The sequence below is a fragment of the Amphiura filiformis genome, chromosome 16, assembly GCF_039555335.1.
Source record: "Amphiura filiformis chromosome 16, Afil_fr2py, whole genome shotgun sequence".
Taxonomy (NCBI): Eukaryota; Metazoa; Echinodermata; class Ophiuroidea; order Amphilepidida; family Amphiuridae; genus Amphiura; species Amphiura filiformis.
The window spans coordinates 38,636,534-38,656,957 of NC_092643.1; the positions used below are offsets into that span (position 1 = coordinate 38,636,534).

At 34.5% G+C, this 20,424-nt stretch overlaps 1 protein-coding gene across 1 annotated transcript in view; it reads right to left on the reverse strand.

Moving 5' to 3' along the window:
• Positions 1-34: 34 nt before the first annotated feature.
• Positions 35-20,424, reverse strand: part of LOC140172627 (5'-nucleotidase domain-containing protein 1-like) — a 49,560-nt gene continuing 29,170 nt past the window's right edge. Inside the window, exons 5-6 of the mRNA XM_072195763.1 lie at positions 1,266-1,348; positions 35-103 (exon numbers count right to left, since the gene is read on the reverse strand). Of these exons, the coding sequence (XP_072051864.1) occupies positions 35-103; positions 1,266-1,348 (152 nt within the window). The remainder of the gene's footprint in view (positions 104-1,265; positions 1,349-20,424) is intronic.

The following is a 20,424-nucleotide window of genomic DNA, read 5'->3' on the forward strand; positions in this document are numbered from 1 at the left end:
GGGCAGTTAAGGCGTTGCGTTGTCGGCTGGGAGATTATGATCGATGAGGGTTCAAGCCTTGGGCTTGCTTTGGGTGAGATTCTCTTCCTCTCCCAAAATGTTCCTATAAGGTCGGAAATCCAACAATTATGTTCAGTTACTTTACAGAATATAATTGTAGAATTTCTTCTGACCCCCATACACTGCTTAGCACATGCAGATATAGGTAGTGTATGTCGACGTCTTGTGGTTCGGAAATCACGTAAAGCCATTGGTACAGTGTACAGGAAGAGTCAAACCCTGTGCACATTAAGTGTCAGAGCTATTTGAAAGAGAAGGAGGTCCCCCGGTTCTGATTTTTACGATCAATCCTAGGTTCCAGGATTGTGCATAGGTAAACTGTGCACGTTAAGCCTGTGCAACAATACTCAATATTGAGGTACAGCACGTATATAGGAAGAAAAACATGAGTTGCATTCTTTCATTCTTACTCTTATGCTGTAGTCATGGAAACCTATCTTTTTCTCAATGCCTGAAGCAAGGCGAACAATTTGATACAAGTTTCATGAAAATCGCAGCAACTTTAATTTTTGACCTCTGTACAACTTGAAAATTGACATTTGACCCTTTTTGGCACATAACTCCACAACCACAAATTTGTTGTGATCCTTACAACCAGATGGATAACTTGAACATGCTAAAGAGTGAAATCAGAGCATGTTAATTTTTAACACCTGTATAACCTTACAGGGTCATTTCTGGAGTCAAAATAATGCTTGCTAACCGCCTTTTTGGATTCAGGTCCAAATTACTCAAAAATGATTCAACAATTTTATACAAAAACATTTTTGAGATTTTCCTGAGTCTAAAACTTAACAATAACATACATGAAATATAGATCAATTTCAACAACATTTACACAAAAGTAGAGCAATTTCTAATTGAGCCTTATTTGTGACACGATCTGGTCCATGGGGGGCCAAAGGCGGCAAACTTGAAACAGAGATAAAGGTAAAAATATAGAGTAAAAAATAAATAAAATACATACCGCATGCCATGTACCTACTGTGCTATGAACATTGCATACGCGTTCGACTAATATTTCCATCGTAATAATAAACCGTCTTGTTCAAAATCTCGGATTTTTTGCAGGGTATCTTAGTTTACTTAAGTACATTACAACCGTGTAAAAAACAGAATTTTAAACAAATATTGAGGACGTCCTCCTCAGCTAATGTTATAATATGGCTTAAAGTTCTTATTTTTCTCTATTTTTTTTCATTTACCTCCTTATCTTTGAGATCAACCAATCTTGCAAATAATACTGCTGCAGGCATGTCAAAGTAGTTCTCAAAATAGCGCACACAATCTAAAGTGAAAATGCAAGTAAAACAAAACAGAAAATAGAGTATGTTAATTATACAAATCATATACAAAAACATTATCAAAATATTTATTGCACAATAATTTTCCTGCCCCCTATAAAAGCATATATTTTGTGGGTGGACTTTGTGGATATATGCACTGTGTCAGTGCAGTGTACATTGTAAATATAATATCTGTACTAAATTCACAAACTTTTGAGATGATGAAACTGTATCACAAAAGTTACACACAACCCAAAATAAATGTAAATACTCAATGAGAGTCAAACAATGCTATAAAAAACACTCAGTATACACAAATTACATGAATACATTTTATGATAAAATGAAAAGAAACAGAAAGTAAATTTCAACTTTCACATTTTTTTCACAATCTTTTGAATTTGACGAAGATTTTGATCAAACAAATCATATGTGTGTGTATGTGGTTGTATGAGCTCATATTGATAATTGAGGATATCTCTCTACATAAACTATTAACTGGCCACTTCTTAATTTCATGTATCGGAATGAATTAACTGTCCTTTCCTGTATATTACAGGTCTAATATCGTCACAGAGGTAAGTGACAGTCCAGGGTAACTACTGCACCTCCCTCAGTATGATAATGGAAAAGTGTGCTTGGTGTACGGACATCTTGCAGATCTTGTAGACTAAACTGTTGAACATTGCATTGATTCGTCAAGAATAAAGTCACTATAAGTCAACATTACTGGTCCACGGTACAGCCACCATGACTGACATGATCATGAATGCAACATCCACTCATGAAAAAATGTCCATATAGCTAACATGATACCAATGGAAAACCTACTGATGACGATTCTTCAACGACTGACATGCCAATGAATGAATCCCCCATTTTTGACACAACTCCCACTGCTAACATGGCAACAAATGGAACACCCATATTTGGGAAAACATCCATTGCTGATACGACCACGAGTGACACACACATTTATGAAGAAACTTCTACAGTTAAATTGCATTCTTATTCAATGGGTGCGTCTTGTAAAGAATTCACGTAATTTGATTGGTTTTCGGGTGTATAATATCTCACAATAGTTGATAGTGATATTAGTCAGGGCGCTACGCCACGCAACGGCGGCACGCTTGTTGCTCCTCAATGATCGCGCGATAATGCGTTCACAGCGTAACACACGCGCGAGAACTAAGAACGCGATTCGGCGGCTTAGATGTTCGTGATGGTTTCGTTCATTTAAAACAACGGGGGTGTCCTCACAAAAGTAACTTTATTTTTTTCTGAAAAAAAGGCAGTTTTTCTCCCAAAAATTACATTAAAACTGAATAAGAATGAGAATAAATGATATGATTTTTTTTTTTTTTGTCTTTTGCCTATCAATATCGTGTCATAATGGATGGACTGGCCAATATTTTTTATCGTAGTGGATACCGCTGCGCCGGCATCCACTACTCAAAATATTGGCCAGCCCATCCATTATGACACGATATTGATAGGCAAAAGACAAAATCCTATCATTTATTCTCTAAAACTATGTCATCAACTGATTATGCAATACACACTTCACAGCAACCTACAGAAGATGGCGGCTATGACCCTATTGTTATTGTATTGTCTGTAGTAATTGTCGTCTCGCTTCTAGCATTCGTCCTTATGCTCTACAAGGCAGTGAGGGCTTACAGAAATCGCAACCATGTGGATCCCCATTGGGCACCCAGTCTCAGTAGATTATCCAGGTCAGTGTCCTTACGCAGTAGTGAAGGTAGCGAAATACAGAGACGTGCGTCAGCACTGTCGTACTCGTGGTCTCTACGAAACTGAACAAGCACGCATGATGACACTAATATCATGTACAGGGTGTAACAATAAAATTTATACAATTGCATTTTGACTTCTCAGGAAAAAACTAAAAGAGTTATGGCACAAATGTTATATGCAATATAATCAGTAATATCATGGCTAAAAGGAGACGTTTAGTTGGTTTCTTTACTAGCTTGGGTTCAAAGGTTCTGTCCGATTAATTAAATCGTCCAGAAAACGTGTTGGGCCACTTTTGCCATGTTTGCGCATACCATGTTTGAACCGCGTAGATATGCTTATCATGCTTTAATCGTGCATTAAACATCAAAGAATTGACATAAAAGAATTATAAGTGTGTTTCTTCATCTAATTAACATGAACTTAATTATTTATAATCTATAAATGAAGCCTTGAAATTTGTTTCAAATTAAATTATCAATAAATTTTTGCATCCATAAGTACAAAACAATACGATTTTGAAATTAAGTTCAGCTGGGCTTCGAGCTGTTCTGGGGTGACCACTATTTGATTGCCAGCATTTCTGTTAACAAATTCTACATACTTCTCATACTAGTTATATGTAATTGTATGCCTTAATGGAAGAGTGAGTTTGGAAAATGAGCTATAAACAATCATATGGTTTCTGCTTGACTCCATGTGCTACCGAATGTCACAACCATAAAAATACACTCTTCCAACGTGAATTGGGGTTGAAGTTGTTGAGTTGCAGCCACGATTTCTAGTAAATGAGGTTGTTATGTCAGCGCTTAGTTGTGACTTTCAAAAACTCAAGGAGATATTCTATTATGTAATCATTTCTACCACTTCGAATACCCCATTGTTTAAAACTACCTATCATAAGAGCATCATCGTCCAACTGGTCCATGGTTCAACTCTATTCTGTCACTTTTGTAACACTTAGACAAAAGTGGCCCAAGCAGTTTTAAGACTAGGTTACATAATTGGCCATATCTTCACTTGTATATCGTCGATTTTATTGGAACAAAGTTTAGCTGGTGGCTAAAGAAATTATCTTGATAGACATATAAATATCAAACCAAAACATAAGCGGCATACTTGTGTCATTTTATTTTCAAAATTGTACAAATTTTATTGTTACACCCTGTATATCAGACCGGGGCATGCAACACAACTGACGGTTGTGTCAGAGTATCAAGAAACAACTCCAAGTGGTCGACCATTGAGTACTTTCTGCAACAGGGACAATACATCCTCGGAAGACTCCGTCTGTGTCCAGTCACCCCCAAGACATACACCCTCTGAGGACTCCATTGTTGTACAGTTACCCCCAAGAAGGCCTGCAAGGGCATCTCCTGGGTTTGATGATAGTGAAATACAAGTACAAGGAGTAAGAGATTTCTATCCATTGAATTCTTACGTTTGTAATGCGAGGGACGCGGAACCAATGTTCATTGAAATCACTCCTTCTAATCGAGAACAGATATAAGTATATTAAGCATCCTTGTAAAAATATTTAGAACCAGCAACACACTATACAGGGAACACAACTTATAAGTTCCCCCCTGATACTTTTTCAAATAAATCGAAAAATATTTGGCAAAATGTTAAAATGTGAAAATGTTTGTGTAGCTTTAATATTTGTTTTACACATGTGGACCAATTTATAGCATCACATATCATTGCATTCAGTCACAACAGTTCATTGTGCAAAAAAAGGCTGTTTTAAAAGTTGCACCAGAGTCCATAGCAGTCAGGTTTTCCTTAACAAACACATGAATAGGCCTGGCCTACTTTATTGTATGAGAGTTGACTCCTATGGATTCAGATGCAACTTTCAAAACTGTCTTTTTTTTTACAAAATAAACCATTGTGACTGAACAGATGTGTGACGCTATAAATTGGTCCACATGTGTAAAACAAATAGGCTACACAAACAATTTTACATTTTAACATTTTGCAAAATATTTTTCGATCTATTTTAAAGAGTATTAGGGGGGAACTTATAAATTGTGTTCCCTGTACTATGTATGCAATAGACCATACGAATATACACTATGTGCGGACTGGACTATATTGGAAGAAGACCAACCAGAATGGTGGTAACAATTGAAACGTCAAGCCATCATGATGGTATATGATATATATATACACAACATTAGAAGTATTTTCAAATAATGTTCAATTAAATCTCACCGTATAGTATTATCCTGATGAAAATCATATGTGTAACATTATTTTACATAATTATAACATGTTAATGGGCCATATTTCAGAGAATGAAACTATTTTTAAAAAAAATCAAATTGTAGGTAGCATTAATTAATTTCAAACATTTTTGTTTAAAGGTCAAAATTTTCAATTGATGGACGGTATTTCATCCAAGCTACATAAACTTCAAGTACACATCATTAGATTTATGTATAAAGTTTACTTTGAGCACTGTTAAATATCAAAAATATCAAATTTTAATAATTTGCCATAAAATTTGTATTATCGCAAATGTCAAAAAAATCTAAATTATTTGATATCAGAAGGACATTCCTCATATTCAAAATGCAATTTGATATGTCTGATGTGCTCTCATGTCCCACAAAACTGTGTAAACATTTAAAAACCTATTCTAACTGAAACTTCCCATATGGCATCTGTGCTAAATTACACATTTTATTTTGTGGCAATGAAACTACATCACATGAACTAACCACAACCCTCAAATGAATGTAAATATTGCAAGTGAGAGTGAAACAATGCTATAAATGCCTCAGTACACACAAACTACTTGGGTAAATTTGATATTAATAATAAGAAAATGCAACAGAAACACACAACATCAACTTTCAACTTCTTTATCATGCACAACCTTTTGACCTACATACAGATTTTGATAGGATAGCGGGGACCGTTAATTAAACAACTGAATACTTTCATGACATTTAAACTTGATTGGATCCTGTGCTTGTCTTGCCTACAAACTTTAACAGCATTCAGTGTTCTGCAGACATTTCAGTACACCTGGTAAACTGTAATGCTATCATTTGCGTGTATTAATTGTTTGAGCTTTAATGAAAATGATCGGATACCTCTCTGCAAGTGCAAGATATTAACAGTTCATCTTAATTTGACACATCTGTATGGAATAGCTGACCTTGACTGTAAGGTCTAATATCACCAGAGAGCTCACAAGACAGTCCAGGGTAATACTACTACTGTTTATGGAGCACCTGGCCCCAGTATCATGATGACAAAGTGTGCTTGGTGTGCGGACATCTTGTATAACTGTTGAACATCGACATTGATTCTGCATGCATGAAGTCACTCTAAAAAGTTAACATTACCGATCAATGGTCCATAACTTGATCATAAATGCAATATCATTTATGAAAAACTTCCATATCTGATACAACAACGACTGGAACACCAGTTTTTGGGAAAACTTCCATGGCCAACATGACAGTGGCACCAAGTGAAACACCCACTAATGACATCACTTCTATGGTTGACATGACCACAAATAGACCACCACTGTATGAAGAAACATCTACAGTTAAATTTCTAACTACATCATCAACAGACTATGCAATACACACTTCACAGCAACCTACAGAAGATGGCGGCCATGACCCTGTTCTCATTGCACTGTCCGTAGCAATTGTTGTCTTGCTTCTAGCATTCGTCCTTATGCTCTGTGAGGCACTGAGGGCTTACAAAAAACGTCACAACCGCGAGGATGACTTTTGGGTGTCCAGTCTCCGAAGATTATCCAGGTCGGTATCCTTACGCAGTAGTGATGGTAGTGAAGTACAGAGACGTGCGTCGGCACTGTCATGGTCTCTTAGAAGCCGTACAAGCACAGATGATGATGGCCCTAATATCATGTATCTCAGACCAGGGCATGCAACACAACTGACAGTTGTTTCAGAGTACGAGGAAAGTGGTCGACCATCGAGTACTTTTTCAAACAGTGACAATACATCCTCGGAAGATTCCACCGTTGTACAGTTACCCCCAAGACATACACCCTCTGATGAAGATTCCACTGTTGTACAGTTACCCCCAAGAAGACCTGCAAGGGCATCTCCTGGGTTTGATGATAGTGAAATACAAGTACAAGGAGTAAGAGATTTCTATCCATTGAATTCTTATGTATGTAATGCGAGGGACGCGGAACCAATGTTCATTGAAATCACTCCTCCTAATCGAGAACAGATATAGGTATATTAAGCATCCTTGTAAAAATGTTCAGAACAGGCAACATACTTTATGCAACCAGAAAAGTAGTGACAATTAAAACAGAAAGCCACCATGAAAGTATTTAGAGTATCACCTCTAAATTGGATATGCACTGAACTAGGTGCACCATGCTGAAATATGTTCTCTGCAGCAGGGTTTTCTTTAATCTTTTTCCTGAAGGGGTAAAAAAAACCATAACTCATTTTTTTTACCCTTTCATAATGTTTAACATATGAAGAGCTTTGTTTCAAAACCCCATACATCCACTTTTGACTTTTTGAGAAAAACAGCTTTTTTTAATTGTGTAAGTATTACTGGTTCAATTTGATTCAATTTGGGTTTGGATAAAGTGTTGATGAATAGAAACTGTAGGTTTGGTACAATTTTCAAGCCTTCCTATTTATTTTATTATATCTTTTATATCGCGCCTTTTGTGGATGTAAGGGCTTTTGAAACAAAATAAATTTACCCCTTTTCTAGAAACCACCTTTGCAATCATATTTGAGCCCATTTGTTTGCACTACTTTATGTAACTTGACTAATGCTTTCAAAATCAAAAAGAAAAATTGAAATATCTCATTTACTTTTTAAATTATTTTTTGAGTATTTCCAAAGGTACACCTTTTGTTAATTAAAATAATTTTTTCAAAAATAGTGACCCAAAAACAGTTCCCTTTGGTTTTAATAGGTAAAGAACATTCCACGCTACTAGTATACATCAAAAAATAAATACATACAAACAAAACAATTCTATATGCATTTTATGTTCAGATTTCCGGAAATTCCCTAAGATTTCCCGAACGGGAAATATACGATATCTCCGGAAGGGAAGGTGGTATGAAGGTCAAACAACCACCAAAATGTGTATTTTTACCCACACTATAATATCATGCCAATAATTTCATTTGTGGGTAGCTGAAGGGGTAAAAAAAAACCACTTTTAAGCGTAAAGAAAACCCTGCCCTGCAGTGCATATTTGTGGCCCTTTGTTTTGTACAGATGAGTTGACCTCAAATCGATATGCTTGAGCAAACTGCATACAACCACAACACTGTTCAATAGCCTTATTGTGATGTAGCGGAGTTTTACAAATCACAGGCCCTGAACAAAATATGATGGGCGATCATCATGGGCGCGCAAACAATGGAAATTGTGATGATGCGTGCGCATACTGCCAGGCAATGACATCAGAAGTCAACTCATCTATAGTTCAATGAATTATTCCTAATTAACGTCAAACTACAAGCTTAAGATCAGGCAAAATAGATCTCTTTCTAATCCAACAAAAATTTAGTACAATTAGATTTGTCAGACATCAGGAACATCAATAGAGAACAAGGCTCTTGAAATAATATTGTACTGTATTGTTACGAATAAATGCCCCTGCTCTAACAAATGCCCCCATTATTTTCTCAATGAAAAAGTGACCAAAACGCAGAAATTTCCAAAATTTTAACTTAAAACTAGCATTACTGCATGTCCGATATCATGTCATGAATGTTGGAATTTTAACCTGGAAGTGAGTTGAATTTCACAATTTTTGGTCTAATTTGGAATCTTTTATTATTGAAAATTTAACCCCCTTTTGAAAAATTCATTCCCGGGGTGTGTACTACAATGCTGGCCATAAGTGTTGGGACGGTTTGATAGGGTAATGTAAATAAGCCCCCACTCCCCGATCAATGTTGAATTCGACTTTTTGGTCACACGAGCCTTGTGGCACCCAACATTGATTGGTGGGGAAGGGGAGGGTTGGGTGTTAGGAAAGTGTTTAAGCTTGACACCAAAGAAACCTCCACTTTATCACGTTAATAATAACGGAAATAAGGTCATACTATAGTGTACGTTTTCCATAAGTGTCCCAACACATTTTGGCCATGGTTGTATTTGAAAAGTTGAAAAAAAATCATCTAATTTCAGTTTTTTGCTTATAACTCAAAAAGTAAATATGATATTGACACCAAATTTGGAGCAGTTAGAGATCTTATCATGTGGCTTTACAAAAAAAAATTTTGGATGGCTACATTTGACATTTAGGGACTGGTCACTTAAAATGTCTTAAAACGATATTTTGGCCCGTCTAAGTTCACTATTCGTCACTTTAACTGTCAAAAACTTGGGTTTTAAAATGGAAAATTATTGTTTCCACCAATTAAAATGTTACATTACAGCTATAGAAGAAAATAAAAGTTATCACAACATCTCGTGATCAAAAAACAAATAAAGGAATCGAACCCATGCACACTTGTTTTCCCAATTTACCGCAGTTTACCAAAAATGAAGCAACAAATACAGAAAAAAAGAAGGACGGACATTGGCAAAAATTAATAGAACGACGAATATAATATGATGAAGGATATTGTAAAATAATAACAAAAAAGAAAAGAAAAAGATATATAAATAAATTCAGGGGCTCGAACCTGTGTCCACTGTGCCTGTGGCAGATGCCGTATCCATTGCACCACAGAGCTGTATTACTTTAACAGGCTTAAACTGTAATATAATGCTATACAAGATGCATGTATATAAATATCCGCTCTACGGACGATAAACAGTCAAACAAATCGCACTTTTACGGCATTTGTTTCATTAACTGAATATTTATCATATAGCAGGTGTTTGACATTTGTGCTCCACATATATTTCAGTTTTGGGCGGGTAAAATGATTTTGGGACAAAAGCGAACGATATACACGTTTGTAAAAAGAAAAAAGAAAGTAATATTATATTAAAATTCTTTACTCTTTAAAGACGTGTATACCGTCCGATTTTGTCCCGTAGTCATTTATCCCGGACAAAACTGAACTAAATGTGGAGCACAATGTCAGCCAACACCTGCTATATGATAAATATTCAGTTAATGAAACAACTGCCGTAGAAATGTATTTTTTTGGACTGTATATCGGGTGTAGAGCGTATATTTATATACATACATGTTGAATAGCATTATATTATAGTTTAAGTCTGTTGAAGTTACACAGCTCTGTGGCGCCATGGATACGGCATCTGCCACAGGCGCAGTGGACACGGGTTCGAGCCCCTGAATTTATTTAGATTTCTTTTTTTTTCTTTTTTGTTATTATTTTACAATATCCTTCATCATATTATATTCGCTGCTCTATTAATTTTTGCCAATGTCCGCCCTTCTTTTTTTTTCTGTAGCGTCTACCTATATTTTACTCTATACTTTATAAGTTTCTTTGAAAGCGCTTTTAATAAATTTCAGTCATAAAATGTAATTTAAGCCTACTCCTGCCGACTATGATTATATTTACACGATATACTCGTTGTAAATACCACATACGTTTTTGATGCAAACGATGAAAATGATTAAAGTTTGTTGTTGTTTTTCTAAAAATTAGCTTTTTTTAAATTTAAGTATTAATTTTTTTCCATAGTCACTCTTTTAAAAACTTCAATCAATTCCTGTCAACAAATATCATGTATTTCTGGCCATTGAATCACTACTCTTTCAAAATAAAACGTCATTTTACGCAAAATACGTAGTTGGCATAGGCTAATAATGTTCAGAACGCACTGTAAAATACATGATATTGCGTATAAAACGTGACCGTATCCCTAAATCACATGAGGAAAATGCAATAATTTTTATATAAGTGAAAAGATAAATAGTTTCTCCGTTTTCATGTAAAATTTGATGAAAATCCAAGCTATGGTTGAGGAGATATGGGCCAAAACACACATTTTAAAATTTGATTTTTTGTACCTTAGAGACAATGCTGGCCATAAGTGTTGGGACGGTTTGATAGGGTAATGTAAATAAGCCCCCACTCCCCGATCAATGTTGAATTCGACTTTTTTGGTCACACGAGCCTTGTGGCACCCAACATTGATTGGTGGGGAAGGGGAGGTTGGAAGTGTTAGGAAAGTGTTTAGGCTTGACACCAAAGAAACCTCCACTTTATCACGTTAATAATAACGGAAATAAGGTCATACTATAGTGTACGTTTTCCATAAGTGTCCCAACACATTTTGGCCATGGTTGTATTTGAAAAGTTGAAAAAAATCATCTAATTTCAGTTTTTGCTTATAACTCAAAAAGTAAATATGATATTGACACCAAATTTGGAGCAGTTAGAGATCTTATCATGTGGCTTTCCCATAAAAATTTTGGATGGCTACATTTGACATTTAGGGACTGGTCACTTAAAATGTCTTAAAACGATATTTTGGCCCTGTCTAAGTTCACTATTCGTCACTTTAACTGTCAAAAACTTGGGTTTTAAAATGGAAAATTATTGTTTCCACCGATTAAAATGTTACATTACAGCTATAGAAGAAAATAAAAGTTATCACAACATCTCGTGATCAAAAAACAAATAAAGGAATCGAACCCATGCACACTTGTTTTCCCAATTTACGCAGTTTACCAAAAATGAAGCAACAAATACAGAAAAAAAAGAAGGGCGGACATTGGCAAAAATTAATAGAAACCGAATATAATATGATGAAGGATATTGTAAAATAATAACAAAAAAGAAAAGAAAAAGATATATAAATAAATTCAGGGGCTCGAACCCGTGTCAACTGTGCCTGTGACAGATCCCGTATCCATTGCACCACAGAGCTGTATTACTTTAACAGGCTTAAACTGTAATATAATGCTATACAAGATGCATGTATATAAGTATACGCTCTGCCGGACGATAAACAGTCAAACAAATCGCACTTTTAATTTGTTTCATTAACTGAATATTTATCATATAGCAGGTGTTGGCTGACATTTGTGCTCCACATATATTTCAGTTTTGGGCCGGGGTAAAATGATTTTGGGACAAAAACGAACGATATACACGTTTGTAAAAAGAAAAAAGAAAGTAATATTATATTAAAATTCTTTACTCTTTAAAGACGTGTATACCGTCGATTTTGTCCCGTATCATTATCCCGGACAAAAACTGAACTAATGTGGAGCACAATGTCAGCCAACACCTGCTATATGATAAATATTCAGTTAATGAAACAAATGCCGTAAAAAATTTATTTTTGGACTGTATATCGTGTGTAGAGCGATATTTATATACATGCATGTTGAATAGCATTATATTATAGTTTCAGTCTGTTGAAATTACAGCTCTGTGGCGCCATGATACGGCATCTGCCACAGGCGCAGTGGACACGGGTTCGAGCCCCTGAATTTATTTAGATTTCTTTTTCTTTTCTTTTTTGTTATTATTTTACAATATCCTTCATCATATTATATTCGCTTCTATTAATTTTGCCAATGTCCGTCTTCTTCTTTTTTTCTGTATGTCTACCTATATTTTACTTTCTATACTTACTATAAGTTTCTTTGAAAGCGCTTTAATAAATTTCAGTCATAAAATGTAATTTAAGCCTACTCCTGCTGACTATGATTATATTTACACGATATACTCGTTGCAAATACCACATACGTTTTTGATGCAAACGATGAAAATGATTAAAGTTTGTTGTTGTTTTTTCTAAAAATTAGCTTTTTTTTTAAATTTTAAGTATTTTTTTCCCAAAATCACTCTTTTAAAAGACTTCAATCAATTCCTGTCAACAAATATCATGTATTTCTGGCCATTGAATCACTACTCTTTCAAAATAAAACGTCATTTTACGCAAAATACGTAGTTGGCATAGGCTAATAATGTTCAGAACGCACTGTAAAATACATGATATTGCGTATAAAGCGTGACCGTATCCCTAAATCACATGAGGAAAATGCAATAATTTTTATATAAGTGAAAAGATAAATAGTTTCTCCGTTTTCATGTAAAATTTGATGAAAATCCAAGCTATGGTTGAGGAGATATGGGCCAAAACACACATTTTAAAATTTGATTTTTGTACCTTAGAGACAATGCTGGCCATAAGTGTTGGGACGGTTTGATAGGGTAATGTAAATAAGCCCCCACTCCCCGATCAATGTTGAATTCGACTTTTTTGGTCACACGAGCCATGTGGCACCCAACATTGAGTGGTGGGGAAGGGGGAGGGTTGGGGTGTTAGGAAAGTGTTTAGGCTTGACACCAAAGAAACCTCCACTTTATCACGTTAATAATAACGGAAATAAGGTCATACTATAGTGTACGTTTTCCATAAGTGTCCCAACACATTTTGGCCATGGTTGTATTTGAAAAGTTGAAAAAAAATCATCTAATTTCAGTTTTTTGCTTATAACTCAAAAAAGTAAATATGATATTGACACCAAATTTGGAGCAGTTAGAGATCTTATCATGTGGCTTTACCAAAAAAATTTTGGATGGCTACATTTGACATTTAGGGACTGGTCACTTAAAATGTCTTAAAACGATATTTTGGCCCTGTCTAAGTTCACTATTCGTCACTTTAACTGTCAAAAACTTGGGTTTTAAAATGGAAAATTATTGTTTCCACCGATTAAAATGTTACATTACAGCTATAGAAGAAAATAAAAGTTATCACAACATCTCGTGATCAAAAAACAAATAAAGGAATCGAACCCATGCACACTTGTTTTCCCAATTTACCGCAATCTACCAAAAATGAAGCAACAAATACAGAAAAAAAGAAGAACGGACATTGGCAAAAATTAATAGAACGACGAATATAATATGATGAAGGATATTGTAAAATAATAACAAAAAAGAAAAGAAAAAAGATATATAAATAAATTCAGGGGCTCGAACCCGTGTCCACTGTGCCTGTGGCAGATGCCGTATCCATTGCACCACAGAGCTGTATTACTTTAACAGGCTTAAACTGTAATATAATGCTATACAAGATGCATGTATATAAATATCGCTCTCTGAGACGATAAACAGTCAAACAAATCGCACTTTTACGGCATTTGTTTCATTAACTGAATATTTATCATATAGCAGGTGTTGGCTGACATTTGTGCTCCACATATATTTCAGTTTTGGGCGGGGTGAAATGAAATGGGACAAAAAGCAGAGCGATATTCACGTTTGTAAAAGAAAAAAGAAATGTAATATTTATTGGACTGTATATCGTTTAGAGCTATTTTATAAGCATGTTGAATAGCATTATATCGATAGTTTGTCCGTGAAGTTACATTAGCCTGGACAAAAACTGAACATGGATACGGCATCTGCCACAGGCGCAGTGGACACGGGTTCGAGCTCCCTGAATTTATTTAGATTCATTTTTTTCTTATCTTTTTTGTTATTATTTTACATATCCTTCATCATATTATATTCTGTTGAAGTTACACTGCTCTATTAATTTTGCCAATGTCCGTCCTTCTTTTTTTTTTCTGTATGTCTACCTATATTTTACTTTCTATACTTACTATAAGTTTCTTTGAAAGCGCTTTAATAAATTTCAGTCATAAAATGTAATTTAAGCCTACTCCTGCTGACTATGATTATATTTACACGATATACTCGTTGCAAATACCACATACGTTTTTGATGCAAACGATGAAAATGATTAAAGTTTGTTGTTGTTTTTTCTAAAAATTAGCTTTTTTTTTAAATTTTAAGTATTTTTTTCCCAAAATCACTCTTTTAAAAGACTTCAATCAATTCCTGTCAACAAATATCATGTATTTCTGGCCATTGAATCACTACTCTTTCAAAATAAAACGTCATTTTACGCAAAATACGTAGTTGGCATAGGCTAATAATGTTCAGAACGCACTGTAAAATACATGATATTGCGTATAAAACGTGACCGTATCCCTAAATCACATGAGGAAAATGCAATAATTTTTATATAAGTGAAAAGATAAATAGTTTCTCCGTTTTCATGTAAAATTTGATGAAAATCCAAGCTATGGTTGAGGAGATATGGGCCAAAACACACATTTTAAAATTTGATTTTTTGTACCTTAGAGACAATGCTGGCCATAAGTGTTGGGACGGTTTGATAGGGTAATGTAAATAAGCCCCCACTCCCCGATCAATGTTGAATTCGACTTTTTTGGTCACACGAGCCTTGTGGCACCCAACATTGATTGGTGGGGAAGGGGAGGGTTGGGGTGTTAGGAAAGTGTTTAGGCTTGACACCAAAGAAACCTCCACTTTATCACGTTAATAATAACGGAAATAAGGTCATACTATAGTGTACGTTTTCCTTAAGTGTCCCAACACATTTTGGCCATGGTTGTATTTGAAAAGTTGAAAAAAAATCATCTAATTTCAGTTTTTTGCTTATAACTCAAAAAGTAAATATGATATTGACACCAAATTTGGAGCAGTTAGAGATCTTATCATGTGGCTTTACCAAAAATTTTTGGATGGCTACATTTGACATTTAGGGACTGGTCACTTAAAATGTCTTAAAACGATATTTTGGCCCTGTCTAAGTTCACTATTCGTCACTTTAACTGTCAAAAACTTGGGTTTTAAAATGGAAAATTATTGTTTCCACCGATTAAAATGTTACATTACAGCTATAGAAGAAAATAAAAGTTATCACAACATCTCGTGATCAAAAAACAAATAAAGGAATCGAACCCATGCACACTTGTTTTCCCAATTTACCGCAGTTTACCAAAAATGAAGCAAAAAAAAAAAAAAAAAAGAAGGACGGACATTGGCAAAAATTAATAGAACGACGAATATAATATGATGAAGGATATTGTAAAATAATAACAAAAAGAAAAGAAAAAGATATATAAATAAATTCAGGGGCTCGAACCCGTGTCCACTGTGCCTGTGGCAGATGCCGTATCCATTGCACCACAGAGCTGTATTACTTTAACAGGCTTAAACTGTAATATAATGCTATACAAGATGCATGTATATAAATATACGCTCTAAGACGATAAACAGTCAAACAAATCGCACTTTTACGGCATTTGTTTCATTAACTGAATATTTATCAGCCAACACCCGTTATAAGTGAATAGCAGGTGTTGGCTGACATTTGTGCTCCACATATATTTCAGTTTTGAAACAAAGGTAAAATGATTTTGGGACAAAAGCGAGCGATATAGAGCGTTTGTAAAAAGCAAAAAGAAATAATATTATATTAAAATTCTTTACTCTTTAAAGATGTGTATACCGCCGATTTTGTCCGTAATCATTATCCGGACAAAAACTGAACTAAATGTGGACACGGGTTCAGCAACCCTGAATTTATTTAGATGAAAAATTCTTTTCTGTATATTTGTTATTATTTTACATGCATGTTTCATCATATTATATTCGTTGCTCTATTAGCTCTGTGCCAATGTCAAGCCTGAGCAGTTTCTTTTCTTTTTTTTTTTTTCTGTATGTCTACCTATATTTTACTTTCTATACTTACTATAAGTTTCTTTGAAAGCGCTTTAATAAATTTCAGTCATAAAATGTAATTTAAGCCTACTCCTGCTGACTATGATTATATTTACACGATATACTTGTTGCAAATACCACATATGTTTTTAAAGCAAACGATCAAAATGATTAAAGTTTGTTGTTGTTTTTCTAAAAATTAGCTTTTTTTTTAAATTTTAAGTATTTTTTTCCCAAAATCACTCTTTTAAAAGACTTCAATCAATTCCTGTCAACAAATATCATGTATTTCTGGCCATTGAATCACTACTCTTTCAAAATAAAAGCGTCATTTTACATAAAATCGTAGTTGGCATAGGCTAATAATGTTCAGAACGCACTGTAAAATACATGATATTGCGTATAAAAGCGTGACCGTATCCCTAAATCACATGAGGAAAATGCAATAATTTTTATATAAGTGAAAAGATAAATAGTTTCTCCGTTTTCATGTAAAATTTGATGAAAATCCAAGCTATGGTTGAGGAGATATGGGCCAAAACACACATTTTAAAATTTGATTTTTTGTACCTTAGAGACAATGCTGGCCATAAGTGTTGGGACGGTTTGATAGGGTAATGTAAATAAGCCCCCACTCCCCGATCAATGTTGAATTCGACTTTTTTGGTCACACGAGCCTTGTGGCACCCAACATTGATTGGTGGGGAGGGGGAGGGTTGGGGTGTTAGGAAAGTGTTTAGGCTTGACACCAAAGAAACCTCCACTTTATCACGTTAATAATAACGGAAATAAGGTCATACTATAGTGTACGTTTTCCATAAGTGTCCCAACACATTTTGGCCATGGTTGTATTTGAAAAGTTGAAAAAAATCATCTAATTTCAGTTTTTTTGCTTATAACTCAAAAAGTAAATATGATATTGACACCAAATTTGGAGCAGTTAGAGATCTTATCATGTGGCTTTAAAAAAAAAAAAAAAAATTTGGATGGCTACATTTGACATTTAGGGACTGGTCACTTAAAATGTCTTAAAACGATATTTTGGCCCTGTCTAAGTTCACTATTCGTCACTTTAACTGTCAAAAACTTGGGTTTTAAAATGGAAAATTATTGTTTCCACCGATTAAAATGTTACATTACAGCTATAGAAGAAAATAAAAGTTATCACAACATCTCGTGATCAAAAAACAAATAAAGGAATCGAACCCATGCACACTTGTTTTCCCAATTGACCGCAGTTTACCAAAAATGAAGCAACAAATACAGAAAAAAAGAAGGCGGACATTGGCAAAAATTAATAGAGCAGCGAATATAATATGATGAAGGATATTGTAAAATAATAACAAAAAAGAAAAGAAAAAGATATATAAATAAATTCAGGGGCTCGAACCCGTGTCCACTGTACCTGTGGCAGATGCCGTATCCATTGCACCACAGAGCTGTATTACTTTAACAGGCTTAAACTGTAATATAATGCTATACAAGATGCATGTATATAAATATACGCTCTACTGACGATAAACAGTCAAACAAATCGCACTTTTACGGCATTTGTTTCATTAACTGAATATTTATCATATAGCAGGTGTTGGCTGACATTTGTGCTCCACATATATTTCAGTTTTGGGCGGGGTAAAATGATTTTGGGACAAAAAGCGAGCGATATACGTTTGTAAAAAGAAAAAAGAAAGTAATATTATATTAAAATTCTTTACTCTTTAAAGGCGTGTATACCGTCCGATTTTGTCCGTAATCATTATCCGGACAAAAACTGAACTAAATGTGAGCACAATGTCAGCCAACACCTGCTATATGATAAATATTCAGTTAATGAAACAAATGCCGTAAAATTTATTTTTGGACTGTATATCGTGTGTAAGCGTATATTTATATACATGCATGTTGAATAGCATTATATTATAGTTTAAGTCTGTTGAATTACAGCTCTGTGGGCCCATGGATACGGCATCTGCCACAGGCGCAGTGGCACGGGTTCTGAGTTCCTGAATTTATTTAGATTTCTTTTTTTCTTTTTGTTATTATTTTACAATATCCTTCATCATATTATATTCGTCGCTCTATTAATTTTCTTTCTTTCTTTTTTTCTGTATGTCTACCTATATTTTACTTTCTATACTTACTATAAGTTTCTTTGAAAGCGCTTTAATAAATTTCAGTCATAAAATGTAATTTAAGCCTACTCCTGCTGACTATGATTATATTTACACGATATACTTGTTGCAAATACCACATACGTTTTTGATGCAAACGATGAAAATGATTAAAGTTTGTTGTTGTTTTTTCTAAAAATTAGCTTTTTTTTAAATTTTAAGTATTTTTTCCCAAAATCACTCTTTTAAAAGACTTCAATCAATTCCTGTCAACAAATATCATGTATTTCTGGCCATTGAATCACTACTCTTTCAAAATAAAACGTCATTTTACGCAAAATACGTAGTTGGCATAGGCTAATAATGTTCAGAACGCACTGTAAAATACATGATATTGCGTATAAAAGCGTGACCGTATCCCTAAATCACATGAGGAAAATGCAATAATTTTTATATAAGTGAAAAGATAAATAGTTTCTCCGTTTTCATGTAAAATTTGATGAAAATCCAAGCTATGGTTGAGGAGATATGGGCCAAAACACACATTTTAAAATTTGATTTTTTTTTTTTTTGTTACAATGCTTGCCATAAGTGTTGGTACGGTTTGTTAGGGTAATGTAAATAAGCCCCCCACTCCCCGATCAATGTTGAATTCGACTTTTTTGGTCACACGAGCCTTGTGGCACCCAACATTGATTGGTGGGGAAGGGGAGGGTTGGGGTGTTAGGAAAGTGTTTAGGCTTGACACCAAAGAAACCTCCACTTTATCACGTTAATAATAACGGAAATAAGGTCATACTATAGTGTACGTTTTCCATAAGTGTCCCAACACATTTTGGCCATGGTTGTATTTGAAAAGTTGAAAAAAATCATCTAATTTCAGTTTTTTGCTTATAACTCAAAAAGTAAATATGATATTGACACCAAATTTGGAGCAGTTAGAGATCTTATCATGTGGCTTTACCAAAAAAATTTTGGATGGCTACATTTGACTTAGGGACTGGTCACTTAAAATGTCTTAAAACGATATTTTGGCCCTGTCTAAGTTCACTATTCGTCACTTTAACTGTCAAAAACTTGGGTTTTAAAATGGAAAATTATTGTTTCCACAGATTAAAATGTTACATTACAGCTATAGAAGAAAATAAAAGTTATCACAACATCTCGTGATCAAAAAACAAATAAAGGAATCGAACCCATGCACACTTGTTTTCCCAATTTACCGCAGTTTACCAAAAATGAAGCAACAAATACAGAAAAAAAGAAGGGCGGACATTGGCAAAAATTAATAGAGCAGCGAATATAATATGATGAAGGATATTGTAAAATAATAACAAAAAAGAAAAGAAAAAAGAAATCTAAATAAATTCAGGGGCTCGAACCCGTGTCCACTGTGCCTGTGGCAGATGCCGTATCCATTGCACCACAGAGCTGTATTACTTTAACAGGCTTAAACTGTAATATAATGCTATACAAGATGCATGTATATAAATATCGCTCTACAGACGATAAACAGTCAAACAAATCGCACTTTTACGGCATTTGTTTCATTAACTGAATATTTATCATATAGCAGGTGTTGGCTGACATTTGTGCTCCACATATATTCAGTTTTGGGCGGGTAAAATGATTTTGGGACAAAAGCGAGCGATATACACGTTTGTAAAAAGAAAAAGAAAGTAATATTATATTAAAATTCTTTACTCTTTAAAGGCGTGTATACCGTCGATTTTGTCCCGT